General features: G+C 42.9%; 1 protein-coding gene across 1 annotated transcript in view; it reads right to left on the bottom strand.

The window, feature by feature from the left end:
* The window catches only part of NYAP2 (neuronal tyrosine-phosphorylated phosphoinositide-3-kinase adaptor 2), a gene marked incomplete at its 3' end in the record, with an annotated part of 134,449 nt that overhangs the window by 55,523 nt on the left and 54,358 nt on the right, over nucleotides 1–24,568 (bottom strand). Inside the window, exon 2 of the mRNA XM_082003492.1 lies at nucleotides 19,682–19,980. Coding sequence (XP_081859618.1) covers nucleotides 19,682–19,980 — 299 coding nt within the window. The remainder of the gene's footprint in view (nucleotides 1–19,681; nucleotides 19,981–24,568) is intronic.

Genomic DNA, 24,568 nt, shown 5'->3' with positions numbered 1-24,568 from the left:
AAACTTGATTTCAATCGTCTCTCCACACCTCTGTTAATCTAATTTACAACCCTGGCAAAAGCATTCTTCTTCAGATTTGTGCCATTAAAATGATGAGACCGTCAATGAGACTGGCACAAACTGCCTGGTCATTTCTGAACATGTTGCCCAGGACCTGAACTCTACTTTAGGCTGGCTAAAGGATGACACACTTTGTTGCATTTGAAAATTGTGCATTTCGTATACAGAGGCTTCTCACAGACTTCGGCTCCCTGTGCACCACAGAACGATAGAATCTTTGGGTTGGAAGGGACCGTTAAAGGTCATCTAGTCCAACCCCCTGCACTGAGCAGGGACATCTTCAACTCAATCAGGTTGCTCAGAGCCCTGTGCAACCTGACCTGGGATGTTTCCAGGGATGGGGCATCTACCACCTCTCTGTGCCAGTTGTGTCACCACCCTCGCTGTGAAAAATTTCTTCCTTATATCTAGTCTAAATTCTGCTACCATCCTTAATGGATACCCGAGATACAAATGTTTGCACTCCTCTGCCTTCGTCAGACCTGTTCCCTGTGCTGTCTTCCACACCTCCTGCGCCATGGCTGTCACTCTGAGAACGTGCTCTGTCTTCTAGCATATCCCCACTCTTCCATATCTTTGTCTGGAGAGATGTTAGTGATGGACAAAGTAATCAGAAGATGCTTTTGTGCTGGAGGTCATTCACAAGGCTAGTGTTAGCTGATATTTTTACCCAAAAATAGCTAAAAGTGGTTAGGACTACTGTGTTTTCAAACAAATTGCTAGAAATAGCATATTTTGTCTCTTCCCTCCTCCTTCCATTTTCACAGTTTTTATCCAACTGATGATGTTCTGCCATGTGGTCTAGACCAGTCCTTTTTTGCTGGTTTGCATATACAACATTCACAAGTTATTACATTATAGACAAGGAAATGAGAAATGTCATGGAAAAATGATGGACACTCTGCCATCTAGTCTTATAAAGTATTTTTGCATGGGTTGAAATTAAATACCACAGTGACACACGCAGCATTCTCATCTGCCATCGCATGAGCATTAGCCTAAAATACCTCGGTGACATTACCAACAAGAAGGTCAAATGACCTAGTCTTGCTGTTTGACACACAGGGCAAGACATGACAAGGTGAAAGACTTACTTTCCATTTTCTATTAAAAGCATTTTTTCCCCTGCCACAGTTTATTTTATTAAAGCATCTATTTCCAGAAGGTGGTATGTTATTGAGATCTTTTTCTCTCCTTGACAAACTGGACTTTTCAAACTAAAATTTAAAACTAAATGCTTTAAATATTTTATAAGCCTTATAAATGTATAGAGGTACCTCCTATGTGCTACAGGGAGCAGGAACATTTGGTGCTGTAAGACTTCCTAGAGAAAATACACAGGTAAATGGATAGGGTAAATAGCAAAGAAATCTTTTTATCCTGACTGGGAACAGAGGAACTGCTCAATATCTACTGGGAACTCCCCTCAGCTGCAATGGGGCATTCAGGAAGCAAACTGAATGAGCTGAAAAAGGCTGTGGTGCAAGACACTTACCACATTTATTTAACAAAGGTTTCTACTCGGAAACAGCTCCATAGCAAGGGCTGAACTCTGTGGCACACCCGGTAATGGAATATGGATCATGAACTACCGCTCCAGCCCAGAATAACACAGAAAAAAACCAAGAATCCTGCAACTGAACAGAGCTGTGCAAAGCTAATGAACGGAGCAGGGAGTATTTGTACAGTTCCTGTGTTACCAATATTTGGCAGGGATAAATGTGTATGAATGCAGAAGTCCTGGCAAGATCCCACAGCCAATGAAAGGAGATTATCTGGCGATCTCCAGAGAGGAACAGGCAAGATTGCTTTAAGTACTTGACATTTATCGGGCAGAAAAAGCATTCGGTGCCTGCTGGGAACATAAACTCCTATGAAAAGCAAACCATGCTGACATATTGGTGATGCACATATTGCCGTGTTGTCTGCCCTTAGCATGGAGTAATTAAGTGCTTTTCAACACGGATTACCACATCCCTGGTGCAACTGTCTCCAGTAACTTGCCTTGAGGCTCTGCCACTCGTACGTCAGAGCACACTGGGCCCGACCCAGAGATAAATGGAAGAAAGGAGATTGAGGACTATTCCTCTCCCTGCCAGGTGCAAGTTCCCTTGAACGGCCATGTCAAAGTGCACCACAAAGCTCCCATGAGTGCTTCTGTTGCAGGAGAGACCACCAGGTCTGCGAGGAGTTCGAGCAGACCGGCGGTGATCAGAGGAAGATCGCTCAGCGACTGCTCCGTGGTCTCTGCCCTCAGGGGAGCTGCCCTGGCTGCGGAGGCTGCGGGAGTGCGGGGTGCGATGCCAGCAGCTCCTTTTTGGCACGAGAACTGCCCAAACTACCGCAGTTTATACACTGGAGGCACGACGATCCTTGCAAACAAAACCAAACTTCATAGCGATTACGCTGCTTGGGCAGGAACTCTCCCTGTTTAATAGCATCCTACTACCAAGCGATTATCTAGCTTTAATAAACTGCAAGTGAAACAGAACACGCAGGCTGTAATAACTACAGTTCTCATCTAGAAGCAAGCAGCATGGTGCTTAAAACAGCCTTATGGAAGCCCTACTGAATAAGCAGAATATGACATTTTTGAAATGAGATATTTGTAGCGCAAAGGTTACGCATAGCTTTCAGACATGCCCAGATAATCTGACTTTCATAGTTAATTTTGGAAATACAGAGTGCTTCTGGTCATCTCATCCTTCTGAGGTATTTTATTACTCTTCAAGGAGGGACTGAAATATGAAAATGTGTTATCAGGTTGTTTTTTATTATTTGCTCACTGTGTGAAGAATGAGTGAAAACATCTAAAAACTAAAATGAATTTTGTTGTTTTCTATTGTCCTTTGGGTGTTTACCAGCTTTTGCAGTTCAGAGACCAAGCTGATTTATTGTGCTGTTCACTGTAACAAACAGAATAAAAATACATGTAATAGAAAAATTCCTCCCTTCCAATTTCTACAAGAGGCTATAGCATTCAATTTCTTTCTAAACGAAAAAATGATTTGGGGCCTAAAAATTTTTAGCATTCTTAAAAATGTTACTTTAAATGCAGAAAGAATTAATCTTGCTGTATATCGAGGCATACCTCTATCAAAAAGAGCCTTCAGAAGTGAAAGGAAATACGATTTCTTTAATGAAACCCTGAGCATGCTGGATACTGAACCAAAGATGCACAGATTCTGATTTACATCACATAAATCAACAGAGAAAATCCATCTCTAGGGTAGCACAGAATCTATATACATATATGTTCAAGACTATGAGTAACCCCACTGGCTTTAATGAAATGAACTGCTTGTTCAAAGTTGCACATGATCTTAAGTGCATTTGTGCACCAGCACTTATATTGGGTTGGATTTGATTATCTCTGTAGCTGAAGTTTGAATATGCTTAGAGAAACTGAATTTAAAAAGGCACAGTTCCTCTGAACTGTGCAAAAGATCGGCACTCAGGAGACCCGAGTTTAATTCATCTCTCTGTCACAGGCCACAGGGCCTCGCCTGTCATTTCACCCCCTCATGACAATTTTCACCATCTATCTTTTGCCAGATTAGGCTCTAAGGTATTTTACGCAAGGTTTTTCTTTTAATTTATTTGTTTATATCAATCCATGCACAGTGGTTCCCAGCACTGGAAAGCAACAGTAGAAAACAAAAGCAAATTTAAATATATCTATTGGAGAAATGCAGTGTTGAACATGCATCTTTTCTTCTCCAAGGAATTTCTGAAGACAAATGTTCCTACATAGCCATAAAATATACACACAAAGATGTGTCTTGGCAACTGACTATAGAAATGTCATCATGAGGTTGAAGTAACAGCAGACAACTTATCTGTCACCAAAAAAACCCTGGCTTTCAAAATAGCATTGTCCTCGTGGACACAAGCCCTTTCCCTGCAGGTTACCTTTTCCTTTTCCAAAAGATGCAAGTAGGAAAAAGCGAAACGGGAAAGAACATGGAAGGAATAAAAGAACCATCTGCTTCATTCAGACAGCTTTGCAAGCAATAGGTGGTTTCAGCACAATGATTTCATGCAGTACCTATTTCTTCCCCCTCCTGAATCTATTAGCTCTTACTGGAAGGTATTTGAGCATCTAAAGAGGAAAAAACTGTACTAAAAATGAAAGGACTAAAAGACAGTGTCAGAAAATAATACTGATGTGCTACTCGGATGTCTCGAGGCTATGATTAAGGAAACTTATTCAAAAGTATTCGGGTTCCTTTATTTTGGCTACAACTTCTTCCATCTTTTAAACTGATTGATTTCTATTCTAATTCAAGAGTGGAAACCTAGTGGCTTCAGTAGTGATATTCCAGAATTAAACAGCAGTATAACAGAGACCAGAATTGGGTCCTGGAGTTAAATTCGGTTCTGCATTAAGCCAACAATGCAACTACTGCAACTGATAGGCACCACGGTTGAAGATGTGCTGCTGCCAGATTCAGCTTCGGGCTCTGTATCTGGGCCACAAAACCTAATTTTCAGCCCCAACACAATGGGCCCTTACACACTGTGTATGCCAAGGTAGCCATACCTGGCTGGGATTCACAGAAGCCAGCTACTGCACTAAGTGCCCTGCCGCGAGAGCCTCCTCCCAGCACGGCAGGGGCTGTGGGTCTGTTGCTCTGCATTATCAAGACGAGGGCAGACCCGGAGATGCCAGAACATTTCAAAAACCTTGGAGTATCAGCATGCTGGAGAAAGTCCCTCCCCAAACTGCCACGCTCCAGAGCAGACTGACCTCCAGGTTTTCTCCTCCATAGCCCTCCACTTCTCTGTGCATCCGCCTGACACACTCAGCTCTGCTTATTATCCTTTCTCACAGAGAAAAGGTCTCCAAAAGCTTGCAGAAAATTACAAAGTGACTAAGTCTCCTTCCGAATGCCCAGCCTCGTGCTTTCACATATTTTGAACTTCACATTCTAGTTCTTTTAATGAATGAGTAACTGAAGTCCCTGATTTTTCCAGATAACATTGAATAGGCAAAGAAAAAAAGAAAAGAGAGTGTTCAAGAAAGAACTACAAATTATTTGCAATCAAGCCTTTCTGTACTATACACTGAAGCTAAAAGTTACTGTCAGTTGGCACAGCCCTGGAAAGGCAGAAAAAGCCAGATTTTGGATAACTGAGAAAAGTCAATTTGAATCATCCTCCTCTTACAGGGAAACTGATGAATTGAGTGCAAATGGAGGCAAACATAAAAAAACCTCACAGTAATTTCTTTTAGGTTGCAATGATTTCTGAGTACCCATTTAGAAACACATCCTTGAACTCCTCCCCCCAGACACAAGGGGCCAGGATCTATGGCATTTCATGGGTGTAGGTTACAGCAGTTCCAGTGGAAACAGACTGAGGAGAGAGAGGTGGGAGGATTACTGGGCAAGTGGAAATCTGAGTAAAGGATCCTCACACATGCAATCAATATTGCTGAAGTGCAGGTTGGTTCTGTTTCAGATAGCCTGCAGTCTGTGTACGCAACACAAATTTTGCAGCTAGTGCAATAGTAGGAAAAAAAAATTCTGTAACTATATAATCTGAAGGAATTCTAGATATAGAAAGGCAATTGGCATAGGAATTTATCAATCGCAAGCATGACTAGATGAATTACATGAAGAGTGTGCAAACAGAACTACTGAATCGTGCTTGCAGACAAAGCGTATGTACTCTGTTGGTGGCTCTGGTGCTCTGCCGTGGGACCCTATACAGAGTCGGAGCACTGTTAAACATGGTCACAACTAAGTACAGAAAAACAGCCACAGATCAGCAACATGAGTAAAGCCCTTCAGTTTTAAAGCCACAGTTACGTATCTTGACTGTCATCTTGGAGATGAAACCTGAACAGCTTTCACTGTTTTACTGTAATTTAACTGTTATCGCTCTATTCTTACAGCTACCCACAAACTGACTGCATTTCACACCGAGAACGATGGCTGACATCAGCCCCCGCCACCCCCCAGCCAGCATCTTCATCGCGGTGCAGCTATTAGAGCCCAGTTCTCATACAGCGCTCATCCTGCGCTAGCTGCCCCCGCTCCCGCCCTGTAGCTACGCAGCTCGCGTTCCCCGAATACCACGCAGAAGATGGTGAGGCTCTGCATCTGTCTGACAGTTTCTACAGGCTGTGCCGCATGATGACTGCAAGTGCAGCAGCATTTCTGTTGACCTGCAAAAAGAAAAGCGCACTCTCCTGCTCAGAATGGGATGCTTCTGGGTATGTGTGAAGAGCTAAGCCCCACCGACACGTGCCTTCGATACCTACATCATATGAGCTTGGTATGTGGTGAACACCACTATGATATCAGTAAGCCTTTGAGGGCTTAACTGCTTTTTCATCTATTACCTGCTACCCAAAGGGCACTGAAGGCCTCTGTGGTATCGTTTGTCAATGCTGATATGAAACAACGGCATACTCCAGCCTGCACACAACTCCTGGCTTCACAGGAATAACGCTATTGATTACTAGCTGTTGTAGCTGAGGGACATGATGTGGGAAATCACTTGGCTGGACTTTCATGAACTTCTTGGAGAAGGTATGGTACAGAGGCTTTCTGACCCAGTACTCAGAGACACTGAAACTGATCTCCGCAAGAGATGCTCTGGGTGATTTCTAAATCCAGGACCTGCACCCAAACAGTGGACTCCGAAATTATTTACAGGGAAAATGGGAAAGAAGGAAGTCAAGCTAGAGAAAGAGCACATGCTTAACAAAACAGTTACGTTTAGCTCACCTACGTAATTTATCTAGAAAAATAGTCTGTATTTACTCCCTTGATTTAACTGGTGCTTTGGTTCACAACCGTCCTGTCCAGAACACTAGTGGTGACTATATGCAAAGACTTGAATAATGTGTCTGGAGATAAGAGACTCTTCGTTTTTTAGATCCACAGTAACGCCTGTCTTCTACTTACAGACACAATAAGTAGGTCAAATTCATTATTTGCTTATGTAAGTAGCAATCTGTTTGCCTAGGTTCTAAAATAATAGCAGCCCATTAAATCAAGCTGGCAGACCTACCGAGGGGATACTGCGCATAATACTGACCTCCTGGGGACTCCAACATGAAACGTGTTGTACCCAACTATTCCACAGGTACAGCAGCCCCACAAATGCTGCTGCGCTTCCTCAGCGTCTCCCACCAGCGATAAGGAACTAACAGGTTTCGCTAACCGCCTCTCTCCCAAAAATTCAGTGGGCTTTGTACAATCCTCTTCCTTGAGGCCACTGTATAAAAAGCCTCTTGCTGCCGCTGAATGACACATCGGCAGGCCCTTCCGCCGTGGAGCTCACATTTCGAAACAAAGCACAAAGCTGATCACGGGGGGGTCAAATGAGTCACCACAGCAGGAGCATCAAGAACGCAAATGAGTCCCAATGAACAAGAATTCATCCAAAGGGGCACTCTTGCCCAAAAGGACACAAGGTGACCCTGCAGAAGCAGGTCCTGCAGGTTGTCACTGAGCATTCTTTTGGGTGAACATGATGACAGCTGAAGTGGACAGAGCATTGTCAAGAGCAGCTCACAGGCAGGCAGCAGTGCCCGGAGATGTAACAGCTCTGTGGTCAGAGGCTGAGCGTTACTGAAGTAATCGGCGTAACCGGCTTTAGGGAAAGAGCCTCACAGCTATTCATTTTACTTCCACCTCCACAGAGGTGACTCCTCTCTCCTCCTCAACTCTATATAAAGTGTTGACAAAATTACAAGCTACACATTATCAGCTGCCTCCCACTCAGAGCTTCTCTGAGCACCTGGTATCTATGATTTCATATTGCATTTATTTGCAGAGTGGTCTACTGAAACTAGTAGAGCCTATAATAGTGTTGATCTATAAGGGTCATGCAGCCGGGCCTAATCGCCATAAATTCAGCTGGTATGGCTGCAGTGTACAGTACCCTTTTGACAGTGTTGTAAAAGCACTTCCAGACAAGCTTCAGGAGAGCCCTCTCCTGTTTCAAATGCCAGGCTTAACCTCATTGTGCCACTTGAGAAGTGAGATGGAGGATGAAAAGACAAAGATGGAGCACAAAAAAGAACAGAGGGATTGCTGCCAGAAGCTGTTCCTACCTCACCCACGACTGCAGAACCTGTTCAGTTCAACTCACAGGCAGAACTAGTGGGAACAAGAGACTTGATTAAAAACTAGCACCCTGCAAAAAAGGGAAAAAAGACCAAGGAGTCGAAGACAGAAGATGGAACAATGAGGAAAAGTGGACCTCTCTAGCAAAAATGTTTGGAAGGCTGAGGTAAATGAAAGGCAATTAAAGCAAGAGCAGTTTCACAGGCTAAAAGCTCTTAGCCAGTATCTAAGGGAAGAAGCAGGCATCAACTACCAGACTATGACTGCCGAGAGCCAAGATCACAATTTGCTCCCAAAAGCTCTTCGCACGAATGAACTGTATTATTATTTCCCCTTGTCTCTCCCACACTTTGCAGTGAGCACACACACAGCACTCCTCTCCTCTTCCCCTTTTCTCCTTCCCTTCCATTTTTCCCTTCTTCTCATTTACTTATAATTTGGACCCATTCAACCTTACAGCACAGCCCCTAAGCCAGTCCTAATGCAGAACACAGTGGCATGGGTGTAGGGACAAGCCAATGCCAGCTTTGCCACTGAAAAGCCAGCGACTGCTGAAACTGTTATCCCAGTCAGCTTTCTCAGACAACATATCTTATCCTTTCCTTTACCAAGCAACTTCTCATTGCAAGAAATGTTCCTTTTTATCCTGTCTTGGAGCTGTTGAAGTTCCCCATGAAGACTGCACTAACATCTACTGTCACTAGGACACAGGGATGCATCCACACTTGGAGCAGCTGTTACCACTACAGGAAACGAGAAGCTGTTGCTATAACCCAGTGTTTACAGCCTGCTTCATTTTGCTGTTGCTCAGAAGCAAAGCTTTTTGTGGGAATTCATCCATACCACTGAGGTACAGCCTCTGGTACAGGACAGCACAGAACCGCCTAAGCTCTGAGGGGGGTTGTTACTTACTGTCTCCAGGGACTGTCTGTGCTGTAAACCGATAGCATTCAGCATTCCACAGAGCTGGACCATAATCACAGCCCAGATTTTGCCATCCTTATTCATGCAGTGCAGCATCAGTGATACCAACAGGAGGTTGGGAAAGGGAACTTGAGCGGTTCCTATGCTGAGAAATGAAATCCTCATTTCCACCGTGGCTGCCCTGAGCTCACAAATGAAACCCTGACAGATGTGTGGAATTTCACATTAAGCAAGGCCAGTCTTTTTCACGTATTCCCTTCTCCACTCAAAAGCCTCCTTCTCCAGTGCTGTTCACAAAAGCACTCACACATGTCCCATTAGCCCAAGTTATGACTGTGAGCAGAAATACTCTGATCATTAAGCTGATTGCCAACTACCTCACAAAACAAAGCCCCCGTCACTATTTCTATTTTACAAAGGAGGAATCTGGGACACTGAAAGCCAAGTGAAACGCTCAAGGTCATCTGAGCCCGTGGCAGAACTGTGAAGAGCCCTGTTCCTCCACTGACACCCCTGGGAGATGGTTAGTATTATTTACAGAAGTCTCCATTTGGCGTAACACTCGCATGCAAGCACATGCAAGCATGTATTTGCAGGACCGGGATCTTACAGCAGTTAGTCACTGCAGATATTTATCCAGAACAGATGTAAAAACTCTCTCGTCTTTATCAGAAAATAACAAATAATTCAGAGCCATAGCATACATTGAGCTGCCATACTTTTGTTTGCAAAAAGTAGTAGTTAAGAAAATAAACAGGCTAGACATACTATCAAGCTTTTGAATCCACACCAGCGGTATAGCTTCAAGTTTGTGCTTGGTTCACATTTGTACGTTTGCTTTTTTTGGTCATGGCTTTTTTTTTTTTGTTTTCATGAAATGGTTACTTACCATCTTATTCACCAAAACCGAAGTATTAAGAGACTTCCATTGTCATAAGCAAAAACATAACCCCACTAAAACTTTCCCAATTGAGGAGACTTGTGGCACCACCTCACTGATCCTAAGGCAAGGCTTACAGCCAAGCCATCCTTCGGCATTCTGCAAAGCAAGAATGTCATTGCATGGAGGGGAAAATGCCAGGAATCTTCTTCTTCCCACAGAGTACTGTTAGGGCCAACAACCCAAAGGTTATACTGCTCCCAACACAGACTTGAGTTTTTCCAGGCTCACAGAGTCCTGTACTTGCAGTATTGGTTTTGTTTTACTACTAAGAAAGAGTAGCTAAGAGAAGCTAGAATTATTCAACTATTACATGCAAGCTGTTAAAGGCAGAGTATTATTCATGGTTATCTCAAAGAAATGATGGAAGCCATGGCAAATATAATACCACTGCACAGAAATGGGTATTTAGCTATGCCTCTTGATGATGTCAAGTACACCATGCTCCATCTTTTTACTTCCCACATCTAAGCCTCTCCCCACCCTGAACAGCAGCCAGCTGCAAATCACACCAAACTTTTGGGGATGTGCTTCTTGTTTGACATGCCAGAAGTTCAAAGTTATGGCCACGAAAATCAGCACAAAAATTTGTGAGTGCTTATTGCCCACCCCGAATCTATGGAAAGCCCAGGCTGGTACACTGTCACCTCTAGGCAAGCTGGTGGCATCACAAAAAGGAAGCTGTGCTCTGTTGAGCTGTCACTGCTGTGCATGTTATCCCAACACAGCACTGTTTGCACACGTACGAATTGAAAAGCATAACATGCCAAACACAGTTGTAGCATGTCAGGCATATGTTGCTTGATGTCATCCAGCATTAAGCCAAGTGGAAGAGATGAAAGCAGCAAACCAGTGCACCAACCAAGTCTACTATATTCAAACAGTCATTAGAAAGAAATTACCAATGAAACAGGATAGCCATGACACAATCTCACCTGGAGCCAGACCTACATCTCTTGGGGCGTGATTCTGCTAAGCACTGTGCGTTCCCAGTAAAGCCAACGTGAGTGTAGGGTGCTTGGTCCCCCCAGTATCAACCTCTTGGAAGGAAATGCTTTGAAAGCTCAGTCATGCTTCACTCCATAAGGATTTGTCTCATTGGGTTATTTAAGTGAGAACAGAATTAGGGCACCATTTAAAAGTAAGGTAAGGTGAAGCGATGAAAACCCAATGTATTTGCTGTGGAATAAACAGTGCATCTGTTTTGTGGGTTTTTTTCTTTAATTCCAAATGAGTTTTTCCAGACATCTGTATTATCTCTGAGAGTAAACAGGAATTTTAGGGTTTCAGTCTGATGCCTCAAGCCCTTACTCATTTGTCCGCAATGTCTTTAACAGACAATGCCAAAGACAGTATGGTAACCAGAAGTGTAGTATGAGTATTTAAAAATCGTTATTTTTGTTGTTTCACTGGCATTTTGTTATCCTTAACTAATTCTGAAGGGCTGTCAAAATGAGGCAGGAGAATTACCTGGATTTCTCCTTCCCTCCTCTCCTGGCCCTGACTTCAGAGCCATTCAGTGATGCAAAATAATGCAGGAATCTAGTGTTTCACAGTATTTCAGCTCACAGGTGGAAATGCTGAGAAGGCCCAGTATTATGGTTCCCTGAGGTATAAACAAAAGGAAATACAGTCAAAAATATGACGACTTTTTTCCAGCAGTATTCCAGGCTTGACATACAGTGGCCTGACGATCATGAATGGATTTATTGACACTATAACCTTCCAGTTACATAGGGCCTGTCTATCGAGGTTGCAAATTAACCATGCAGTGGACAAGAACTGCCATATGATAGCTTTCTTCAGAGACTCTTTCTTCATTGTGGTCTTTCTGCTAAAGATCATTGATTCAGACACCTCAAGAACACAGCTGAAGTACTTCCAGGGCTTGGTTGGCTCTAAAAGCAGTCTGGTGACTTTCATACGATGTGAAACCTGTGCTAGTAGTCTCTCCTAGACCCCAGCTGACTGCATGAGTAAGGGTCTCACATTTCCTTGCCTTGTTGGCATGTCCAGGGACTACAGTGACCCTGTTACAGTCAGCAGACCTCAGGGTGGCAGCAGCCTGGAGAAAGTCTCCTACTCAACACGTCTGCGTTATACCCAACACTGCTTTGAGGTCCTAGATGCTCTGCTAGTTCTGGGGCAGAATGATGTGAATTCACAAGCGCAGTCTGGGCCTGGGGTTGCAACCAGGCTTATAAACTCTCCTGCGGCCCGAAGCACTGTGGTACACAGTGCAGAAAAGTCCACATGCTCAGCAGGAATCACAAGTGTTTAGCAGGGCTTACTAGCCTCAGCTTAGGGCAGGCAGCCTCCTCCTGGACTGGCTGCATTTGCAGTCAATCTGGTAAAGCAGCACAACACTCCCTGAACTCGCATTATTAAGGCTTTTCCATTATCAAGAACATCACAGCTTCCATCACCCTGGAGAGCAGATATGTGTACTGCAGGGAGGCCGCACATTTAATTTTGTGCTTTTTTACACCAGTGCAGTGTCTCTCAGCAAATGAGCAACATCCTAATGTGAAAAGAGAGATGAGGAATATATAAAGCAACTTTGTTAAATTAAAAAGAAAAAAAAAAAAAGACACTAAGTACACAAGATAGACTAGCACAACGTAACTAAAGTACCAACTGCTAAGTCTTGGGCACAATGCAATGCCCAAGTGGGTAACTAGATCTGCACGTCTTTTACCACTGCATGGTCTATTTTCTGTTCAATGCTTGCAGCTTCCATTAACGTTAATGAGTATGCATATGTGCCTTGAGGGTAAGAACATACTCCCTCTGTGGCTTCAAAACTTGTTTATAAATCCCTCCAAAAATCACATTGTGTTCATTGCTCTGTGCAGAAAGCTATTACAACAGCTATAAGAACTACTGCTTTCATTCCTTCTTTCCCCCTTGTCCTCCCTTATCTGAAGGACCAGAAAACAGACCTAAAAAAATGAAGGGCTGGAGGAGGAGGTATGCCCAGGAAAGTAACCCAGCTCTGGGAGCTGCAATCTGAAAACTGACTTGCCGCAGGGAGGGGCAAATTGAAATTTCAGCAAAGGCAAAGAAAACCAAACCCCAAAACACTGAAAAACTACCACCACCACCACCACCTCCCCGCAAAGCGCAGCCTTTGAAAACCTCTACGCTATTAAATGCTAGAGGATAGACCAAAATCTTTGGGTGTCCTTCCTGCTGGAGTGCAGATCAGTGGGAACAAGCTGCTTCAGCAACCAAAGGGGCCCAACACAGAGCAGAAGTTGTGCTGGGCAGAGTCCCACAGCAAAGTCAGGCCAGCGCTGCCCTCCAGCCTTTTAACCACTGTGGCAGCCAAGGAAGCTGCCAAGACGCAGGGCTGAACAAAGGGAAAGACGTGCTAGGTTTCTAGTAGAGACTGCATTGCTCTAGTGCTGCTGAGGGCACCGTATCCTTCCCCTGCCACCTGGGCACACAGGGCAGCTCTCTGGGATCATGTCTGGTAGTTAACAGCCGGCTCCACCTCCCTCTACTGACAACAGGGCATGTGTTTTCTGATGCTGGCTTTGACTTTTCCCTCCATCATTGCCAGCTGCCTTCTCCCAGTATGCACACTTTCAAGTCAAGTCCTCTTAAGCCTCATGGTCTGCAAGAGATATATTACAGCATACAAAAAATAATGGCTAATGCAGCACTGAGATCAAGAATCACATTAAGGTATGTGAAGGAAAACAGACACTGCTTTACACATGGCTGAATAGTGGCTTGCATTATACCTATATAGCTAATGTGAACACTAGCTGAGCTTTTCATGGGGCAGAACACTGTGCTTAAAATACAGAGCAGGCTGTAGGAAAACGAGCTAAAAAACACACGGTGCACAACACGCAAGCACTCAGGCCTCTCAGGCACAACGACAGAACGGGGGCTCCAGCTGAGCACCCGACTGAGGAGCCCATGCCCTGGGACGCCGCCTCGGGGGCCAGGCCTCAGGAGGCAGCACACCCTGTCCCACCACAGCCACGCAGCCGGCCCTCCCGCTGTTCTCAGCCCCGCAGCAGGCCACAGTGACGGCTGGCCCTCGCTGAGAGTGAGAGCATTGCAAGAGTCATCCATGTGAGCCTCCTGCTCGCTGCGCAGGGCTCTGACAGACCCCTGCAGGAGGCTCCTCACCAGACCTGCCCGCTCCACTCCCCTCGCCGCAGCTCCTGCCCAGCAGCAGGGCGGTGCAGCAGCACCCGTGTCTCAAAGACGTGCTCCTAAAATACTACATTCTGCTACGTGAGCACCGGGTTGTCACGCCTGGCAGGAGGCCAAGCAGACAGCCCAGAACCAGTAGCATCTTAAACTGCCCATAGCTGTACCCTCCAGAACTCATCTGTCGGTCCCTTTAGACTTGTTAGGTCTGAATAGGGCTCATCAGTGATGTTTCTTCCTTTAGTAGGCACGGACAAAAATATGTAGGAATAAGATCTGGCTATAAGGAAGGACATAACATGGTTACTGCAAAGGACACTATTTCAAAGTTCAGGTTAAATACATTATTCGCTAAGGTAGGAAATAAAAGGATAAATAGCAAAAATAGCAAAAGTGCTAAATCCCTTTAATCCAAGTTCTGTTTAATGAGAGTAGCAAAAGTTCAAGTTTACAGTGCAGAGTCACCAGCCTAGCTGACAGAAAACCAGATTTATGAGAGACATCAGCTGGACTGCAACCCCGGTTACAGTTACTGTAATTGCTTTTCTCCAGAGGAAATTTTTCCTTACAAGCTGCCCACCTTCAGAGATTGCTGAGCCACAGAGAGTCTTCCACTGCACGGGCTTAGAAAGCAGCAAGAAGGATATCTTCTTACACACTTGACACTCAGAAGGGAAACACTAAACAAATTGAGTGGGTTCGAGAGGTGGGGATCCCTGCAAGCATTTTCATGTGCCAGACCTGAACTTCCCATGGGCTCTGGCAGGAGCAGGATTACAATCATGATCTGCATTTTAAAACTGCTACTCCACGAGTTTCAATTTGCATTTTTGTGCACGTTTGTATGTACATGCAAGCACACAGAACATGCATTTTCAATATACAAAAATGTGTATATTATGTACACGTAAATTGCACTATATATTTTATATGCATATATTTATATAAGGTAGTCATCATCCATACTACTAAACAGAATTTTAACAAGAAGTTAACTTTCAAAATGCAATTCGCTTATACCTCTTCAATTAGTTTGCACGGCAGTACATCTGTAAACCTTTCTTGTGGACATGCAGTGATCATATCAAAAAATACTGCTTGAGGCTGGTTACGTTCACCAATTATACTGTTTTATTAATTCATTTTTCTGTAAGATTTGGCACCAAAAGCACATAAATTAACTAAACTCCTGCATTTTCTCAATGAAGAGCCTTTCAGGATCAAGATTAGATATGCCTTCCATGATGAAATGTTATTTAAAATTACCCTTTTCAGTTCTCGCTTCCAATGTGTAATGTATGGGGCACAGCTACATTTGTTTGCTGCTCCTACCAGAGTTTGAAAACTCTACAGAAAAGACAACCCACATTTTTAAAAACAAATTTCTTGACATCTGTCATGGAGGAGAAATGCATTGGGTGGAAGGCGTTCAGTAGGTGCATGAGAGAGGTATCTGGAAGAGTAAAAAAGGAATACTGAAGCATAAAAGAAGGGACACAAACGTGTGGAAACACAGCAACAAAATTAAAGTCAAATTAAGGAGAACGAGACCTGCAGGCTGGAGAGTGCTCTTTCAGGCAGAGCCAAGGTAGACTGGGATGAAACACAGGAGCTGAATTGTTATCACACTGCGGCACGATGCGACGGGGTTAATACACGTCATCGCAACTTAAAAGAAGATTCTCACACTCCCACAAATTTGGAAGCAAGAGCACTTACAGGAAAAGTGTGCAGAGCCAGTGTGGCTGTTACCAATGCTATTTGTGCTTCCGGGGGAAAGGGTTTTTCAAGCTCTTGACCAAATTTCTTCTGCCACTTCTGCAGTAAGTCAGACTCATATTCAAAATATAATTTAATGTGATGGTAGTTATTATGATGGGATGGATTCAATATTTTGACTCTACCATGATCAGAAAAAGAATAAAAGTTACCATCAGTAACTGCTTTTGTTTGTATAAACTGGATCATTATCAAAAAGCAAAAAGTAAACATGTTTAATAAAAATGTGTGGTGAGGCTGTCCCTGGTTGCCTAGGAAATGTAGCAAATTCCTTTTCAAAGTAGCCGCAGGGTTAGACAATAGACATTTTAGTCTGAATTATTCTGCATTGCCATAAAAAAGATGAGCTGGGACCAATTTTGTGACAACTCCTTTGTAGAGATTCCACAACAGTCGATGGAGAAACAATAGGGTTTTCTTCATTGTTTTCCATAGTTACTGGAAAAAGCTGTAGCCATTCAGCCTGCAAATACCACAAGTACACACAAATGTGTGACACACGCATATACAAATATTTGGGTACAGTATGGACAACAGTGACTGAAAGTTAAACCTGCATGTTTTTGGACTTGAGCTTCCAAAGACCTCCCTAGGAGAACATGAATATTCTATCCTACGGACTATCTCACACAAAATTGGAAAGATACAGGTTTACAATTTCTTGAATGCAAAGACTGCTACTGAAATGAGAACTATTAGATATGGAAAAACTTAACCACTTGCACATAAAAAACAGACTGGCAGAATCAGAGCTTCACAGGTTTCCTCGAGTTAGGCACAATTTCAGATACTACATTTGCTGGGAATTAATTATAGAGCAACAGTAATAATTTCATATTCTGGGACAGAGCTGGTTTAATATTTGTATCAAATCAATACTGCAGATGTTGAACTTTGACTTTCATCTGCTTCTGTTCATCTTTAGATGTCCTCATCATCAATGTATGACCACAGTTTTTGTATAAATGTTCCTATGCTAGCCAGATGACAACTGTGAAAATTCTTTCATCAAAACGAACATGTTACCTTGGAGTGCACAGGTGATAACAAAGACTCTCCTGGTAACAGCAACGCATTTTAGAAATCCAGCCTGTTCATCCAAACACTATATTGTACTACCCTTGAGCATATCTCAGAATTTAAAATTTGACTGCTTATTTAAACCGCCTCTTCAATCTGATCCTACTTTCTATGTATGAAACTCTTTGGTGAAACCTCTATGAGTCTGGCACATATAAAACCAGACATATCCAAACAGGGCAGATACTCTGAACACACAAACACAACGCTATGGTTAAAGGGTTCTTCTCAAAATCTCCAGGAACTTCTTCATGATAGTCTAAAAGTGCCCATTGCTGCACTACATATAAACCAGCAGAATGAATATACCACAGGCCATATAGTAAGTATCATAGAGATTCTCAATATTCCACGAAGGCATTTAGTCACAGCCAACAGTAGCATTTAGGTACTACCTTTCATCCTACTGATAGAGTATTATTCATTCACCAGTTCTTTCCAGAGATCTTGCTATGAATATTCAGCTCTTGATTACAATAATGACTCTGAGGTGCTCTGCAGTACTTAGTACGATGGTGTAGTAGTACCACTGTCATGCAGATTATCCAAAGTGAACACTTGCTACAATACCACACATGCCACTCATAACCGTTATGCGACGGGACAGAGCAAGCTCAACCTGCACAGAGTGGGAGGAGGCGAAGTGGTACTTGGCCTTGGAAACAGAAATGTCAATCAATTTTGAACTTTGACATCTGTCAGAAGGGACACGACTACATATTACATCCTTGGTGTCAAATATCAGACGGCAGGAGGAGATGAGGGAAAGGAAGCAAAATTTTCAGAACCTCCCAGAACGATGCTGAAGTAGATCTAGTTTCATGAGGACACAGACTGCTTAAGGAGTCTGCCGTAACTTCTGTGAGATTGGTAAAATACTTGGATGTGTTTCAATTACCACTATCATTATTATTATTGCTACTTTAAGGCTGTCAATGTCTGTTGCTTCTCAGTAAATGAGGAAAAGGGCTGGGGGATAGCTGTAAAACAGGCCTCATTCCTAATCATCCTAGAGATAATGCCAAGGTCAGCTATACCAAAGAGCACAATAAACTGTGATGCAATGCACACTTGCAGGAATATTCATTAAACAAGTTTGAAAATGTTAGAGCCTATTTTACTTCCCTGTCTGCAAAACAAACTTCATTTAGCCTTGGTAATTCTGGTTGTGCAGACCAGAAATAATTCTGCAGAAGAAAGAGTGCTAATATATATTAAAGAATTATAAAATTAGTCTAAAATAGAAAAAATTTTAAAAGAACTTTTGAGTAACTTAAGAGCTCCTGCCTTTCGCCTCAGAGCGTATCACACTAAGAAGTTTCTATCATGCATTTTTTTTTTTTATTAAATGAAAGACTTGAAAGACTTTTGGACATGAGATTTTAAATCTGTCTGTGGCACAAATCTGAATGGTTTCTATGTAGGCTTTGGTCCAGTAAAATTGTGGTAAACTGCTTTCATTAAGGGCAGCTACTTCATGCTTGTAACATTAGTCTGTTCAGTGGAGTTGATGCAATGGTCACCGTAGAGGACAAGCTGTGGAAGCAACGGTAAATGTCATCTACAAAATAACTACCAACAACAGCATAAAAATAAATCTACAGTTTTGTTCAGTGTTTGTGTTCAGCCTCACAACTGTAGACATATGTGCCACCAGTTGATCCCTTTACGTCTTTGTTATCACTGATGACTTAAAAATCAGATTTGCTTAAAAGGGGTTGTAGCGTGAATGTAACTAACAAGTATTTCTGGCCACAACAATGAACAAAAGGGTTATGCACTAAGAGTGCAACATACTGCATGGGATGTGAACACTGATATGTAACATAGCAGCGGGAAAGCCCAGCACTGATCAACACTCTTTGTCCCTAAGGGTTCCTTCTTACAGTTCACACTGTGAAGCAGAGTCATCCTGATCCCTCCTAGCAGGGAGTACAGCTGGTCCTACTGCTGCACAAAATGCATTTCCAGCATGGAAGAAAGGACGGAGATGATCCCTATAGTGTTAGCTCATCTTTAGCAGTTCAGAGTAAGGAAGTGATATCCTTATGCAACACATTTGTTTATTTTCTTCTGAACGCTGTACTAGCTGAAATGTAACTGGGAGGAATGGGAAGAGAAAATGTAGACTCATATGCAAACAGAAGCTTTGGGCACTATGTTATGTCATCTTGGGTACAATTTTTACTGTGGGATGGTATTTCCTGGCTGTAGAGTTTCAGGGCCATGCAGTACTCTTTTTAAAAATTTCTGTCAGTCACTTCTTTGTTGTGGAGGACCTTTTCCAAAGCTGTAGTTTGCACAGTGCTAGCGATATGGTGAGCGGTCCTTGGCTGGTGCGCAGGTAACATTGTCCTACATGCCATCATCTGATACAAATCTCTCTTTCCATTCATTTTGAATAAATTCAACTCCTCTAGTATATAACCAGGCCATACAAGTGGTACGGTTCTGTGAGAAATGCCAAAGGTTGGCAATGACCCACTGGTCTAAAGTTTGAAGAACAGATATCTAGGATACCCATGTCATCACTGTTACGCAGATGGGGAAACATACAGGTAATTCTTAAATGCAAGATTATCAACTGGATAGTCTTAACACTGTGTCACCAAAAACCTTTTTTCCAAAGAATTATAGTGTTTACCTTCAGTCCTGTCTGGTAGTTTCCCACTTTTACTTGTTGTTCCAGTGTTGACTGTTTCAGATGAGGTGCTCAGTTTGGTGTTGGGGTCTCGCTTAGGTTTTGGAGGCGGCTGCTTACGAGAGCTGCTACTTTCGTCATCGGTTCCTCCGACAGAATGAAGGGACTGGGATCTCACGGCAAAGCCACTGGAGCAAGGATGTGGCAGTCTGTCCTGAGGAGCAGGCATTGTCATAAATCCCATGCGGAAATGTTTCCCCACGTAGCTTCCTTCATTTCCTCTCACTACTTCTCCACCTATGCTGTAAGAGAAAATACATATATAAATAAATGATCCACCTTTGCCTGAACTGTACCTGGAAGGAGGGTCTCAGTTCTGTGGTGACCAGATTGTACTTTGGAATTTGGAAACAACCAATGCTCTTTTCTTAACACAAGATGACTACTCGAATAGTCTATTTTTCAACGTAAGTTGTTAACGCCTGAAACACAGATATATCATGATGCATGCACTCAAGATTTTACAAGAAGAAATGGAGAAAAACTTTTGTTCAGATTTCAAAGCATTGTGACTAGAAATTGTCTACAGAACAAATTTCAAACATCGGAAGTCAGAACTGAGTTTTCAGGAAGACAAGAGACTGTGAGTAGGCCAAAGAATACTGCTTTAGAAATGCAACCTTGTGTATTGATCTGCACTCATCTTTGACTACAGACACTCATCTGCCTTGGGCAACAAGGCTCTTGGGGTCCAATCAATCACTTCCCTTCAGATTAAAGAACGGTAAGAGAAAGAAATGCTCTAAAAATTACTTGGATATAGGAAACTGAACACTTACATCTCATCAAATCCATGTGAAGCTGCAACATGAGCAGCATCAGACTAGTAAGATACAAGCATAGGAAACGAAAAGGCAATGGGCCATGGGACACCAGGAATAAAATAACCTCCAACCATACAAGTTGGAGAAACACAGGTGTAGAAGAAGGAAAGCTCAGTTGAAACTGCTGTCATACCAAGTACTACATTGTACTGTGGATGGCAGGACTGAGAACCTAGTATTATTCTTGCTATACTCATGCATACTTATCAGTTCTGAAAAACAGCTCTTACTGATGCTTATACTGTAAACCTACAACGTGTTTCAATTCAGGCCATTCAGTGACTAGGCGAAGAAACTCAGCAACACACACAGGTCAACATGGGCCTGTTTGCAAGGAGGTTTGAAATGGTACCACTGTGGGCATGTAGAAATGTCAGTATGAGAACTCTGAAGTCCTGGAAAGCCCGAATTACCTCCCGTTTCCCCTTCACACAGAGAGAAGCTCTAAGCAGGGTCAGTCTGCTTCTCTAAGTTTCCTACTCAGTGTTGCCTTGGGCTGGTGCAGTTTATTTGGTCCTTCTTTAAAAGACAAGAACATTTCTCAATGGTTCATGTAAAGAGTAAGGTCACTTCATTCCCCGATACCATCCCCATTCTCCTTGTCGGTAATACACAAGCTGTATCCGATTGTCCTGAAAGCATCAGACCAGCACTGTGCAACGCACAACTTTGCGCATGATAAAGCGGAACCTTCATTTGCTTACAACTGTCCTTACATTTTTGTTTAATTTCCACCAGTAGAGAGGCCCACTTTCCAAATTGGTAACAACTGAGCAGGTCTAACTGAACATGTGCCACACCCTGGGGCACTGACACTGACCCACACATGTATGCACACGCGTGCACACACGCATGTGCACACACTGATCCATGTTCCTAACCAAGTTATTACCGAATCGTAATTGGCACCAATTCCAGAAGGATTTGTAGCCAGAAAGATCAAAAGGTAGAACTCGTTAATTTGAAGATTAATAAAAACCCTGTATCTAATTTCAGTGATTAACTGTGCCTCTACTAATCTTTCATAAATTGTTCTGAAAATAATATAACCCTCTGATGCTCAACTATGAAAAGGGCCTGTCACGTTATTTAAAGAAGATTACTATCCAAACATGCTGAAGAACGCAGGTGGGGAGTCTGCTTCCTTCCTTAAGTCCACTGGATAAATCACATTTAGCAAACGAAATTTCAGTTTGCCATGTCTCTGACGTTAAAGTTCTTACCAGGTTACACTATTTAATTAGTGCATTTACTTCACTGCTGCATGAAGGTGTTTAAACCACACACTATAGGGCAGATTCTGTTCTGGATGGACTTGCACAAGTTCCACTAAGGTGGTAGGTTTCACCCTTTTCCTAAGAATACACAGAATTGTGTTTATACAAAGTACTTTTGTGCCAAACTGCTGCATCTTGTATTCCAGAAAGAAAAACTTTCAAAATATAAGTCCACTGCCTAACTGCACTCTCTCATTGAACAATTAAATCATGTCCTTTCTTTTCCCTTCCCTTCCCATAATTTTTTCATTCTTTACTGCATTTCAACAACACAGATGAAAAAGCTGTCTCACCTGCTTCCTATGCTTACTCCAGAGTAAACCGCCTATAGCCAGGTTAGAGAGAGGTTGCAGGTACAGATGAGAACAAACGCCATCGTTTTGTGCTCCATGGCTGAAATAGATCTGGTCTTGCTTTTCTACATCCTCTGCTCAGCTACTAGAAAAAAACAGCCGGACACCATTTCCCTCCTTTCGGCCACGTTCTTCTGAGTCCTGATCGACCAGGATCATGAAAGACTTCGTTTCGTTACTTCTGCTGGTAGCGATTCCCCCGTGTTGGGCAGCGGGCGTTTCCTACCATAGCTTGACTAACGAGTGCAAGTGTAACACTGGGTGGAGCACCAAGTTCACGTAGCGGCAAAACAGACTGAAATCCAGCGTGGTGCAAAGACAAAGGAGTCACTCCAGACTCCTACCCACAGCACGCGTAGAAAAGCAGGACGGCGGATGTCAAATGTGGTGTCCCCCACCCTCAGGCAGCAGCGTGCCGAAGCTCCATTTGGACTTGTGCAACGCAGCTTTGCAATACACAGCACTGCTGATGTTACATCATGAAACCAGACAGAATTAAAGGATTTATTTATATACTGCTCCCACGTGCAACCACAGGAGTTGGCTGGGGCTGGTGTATGTCCCACTACAGCACAACAGGCCGAGAAAGATTTATATGCACCTTGCTGCATAAATGACTGCAGAGACTGAGAGGGAAGATAATTGCGTAGATCTCACTCCATTATTTCTGACAGGAAAGAGCCTGTGCTCCTCATTGTACTGATAATGAGTTCCATCTCATTTCAAAACTGTATTATGTGAGTTGCTGCAAGTATTACACAGTTTATTAATATATATGGAAATACAGACTTGGATTATTCCTCTGGGAAGCTTCAATTTGAACTTGGCCAGGTTCAACTGCTTCTCTGACAAAGAATTATGTACAATGTTCAAATACCCGTTAGAAACAAGATATTTGTCTACAAAGAGAGACATGAATTATACAACAACAAAATTAATCATACGATCACTCATGTTACACACTTACAGCAAAGCTGGCTTTGTGCTGAAAAATGCACTTTGGCGCTTGCCCGAGGTCTAGCGACTGACACTGCAGGGGCTGGAAAAAAGGGCAGTGCAGTTGTCTCCTGTTGGCTCCTGACACCCTGAAGAGGAGTGTTCTGAAGCAGCTCTGCTTTCAAAAACATGTTGCAGGGCTCCTCCAAAGCCTACCTAACAAGTCTGATGTAGACCACCGAGTGCTGCCAGATTACAAGCTCCCTCCTTGCGTGCACTGGAAGGTAAGCAAGCTTCCCATCCCGCTCCCTCTTCCACACAGTGCTGGAATTGAAACATTACAACAAATATCAAAACGGTTGGATCCAGCTTAAATCAGTAATAGTGGATTTCATCTTTCATTTCTAAAATATGAGTAAGAGCTCCAACTGATGGATCTGATGAGTCTTGTTATACCTCCAGTACAGGTTTTATCTGTCAGCTGAGATTTCTGAGGTCAGCTGTGCTAGCTCAAAACCATACTGACCTCACTGTTCCCACCTGCGGCATCAGCCTGCGCGCATGTAAGCTGTAATCATCGCAGACCTGGACACATTGCAGCTCAGCTTATTGTGCTCTGCCTGCTCTATTCTATCAGGTAGATACTGGAGCATTGACCAAACTACGGCGCAGAATAACTGAAATGTTTATGTGTTTGAAGAACTACAGAGGAGAAAGTATTTTATATTATTCATTTTATTACACATCACAAGAGGGCAAGGTAGAGAGGAAGGATAAACACTAAAAATGAACACAGAAAATGCTCTAAATGGACAGAGCACACACGAGGTGATTTCCACCTTCCTTTGCCACGACTCATAACGTTCCTATTGACTAAGAATATATCTTCCAGTTGTTAAGTTCGAAAACTAAGAAAAAGAACTTTTCATCACATTGCTGAAAAACACATGGCAAAGAAAAAGTATCCAGAGACTGCCTGCCTCAATCAGTGTGGTCTTCCTAATTTGCATTGTTCCTGCTTAGCATTGCAAATAACAGTTTTAATTTGCTGTGAAGTTTCATTACTTGGTCCAGGCTGAAATTGAATTAATTCCTGGAAAACAAATTAATAGTTGTGTGAAAACTTCTGTTTCACTTGGTGTTACTGCTTTAACTAGAAACAATATAGAATATTAAATCCCTTAGTGCAGCTGTAAGGAGTAGGAGAATTTTTAGGAATATCTAAGTGCCATAAAGTCAGAATATCCTACAGCTGCATTTTCTTCCCAGCCATCTATCCACCCTTGCTCTTAGTATTCATCCAGAAATTCTCTTATCAGTTCAGACTTACAATGGATTAGTTTCATGCCTCAGGCACCAAGAACCGCTTGGTAGTTCTCCTCATTTTCAAGGAGTTTCTATTTTTCTTCCTGTGCTCCTTTACATGAGATTTTCTGACTT

This window comes from Phaethon aethereus, assembly GCF_964289735.1.
Source record: "Phaethon aethereus genome assembly, chromosome: 9".
NCBI lineage: Eukaryota > Metazoa > Chordata > Aves > Phaethontiformes > Phaethontidae > Phaethon > Phaethon aethereus.
Note: the sequence above shows the minus strand (reverse complement) of the source record. Positions and strands in the feature narration are given on the sequence as shown.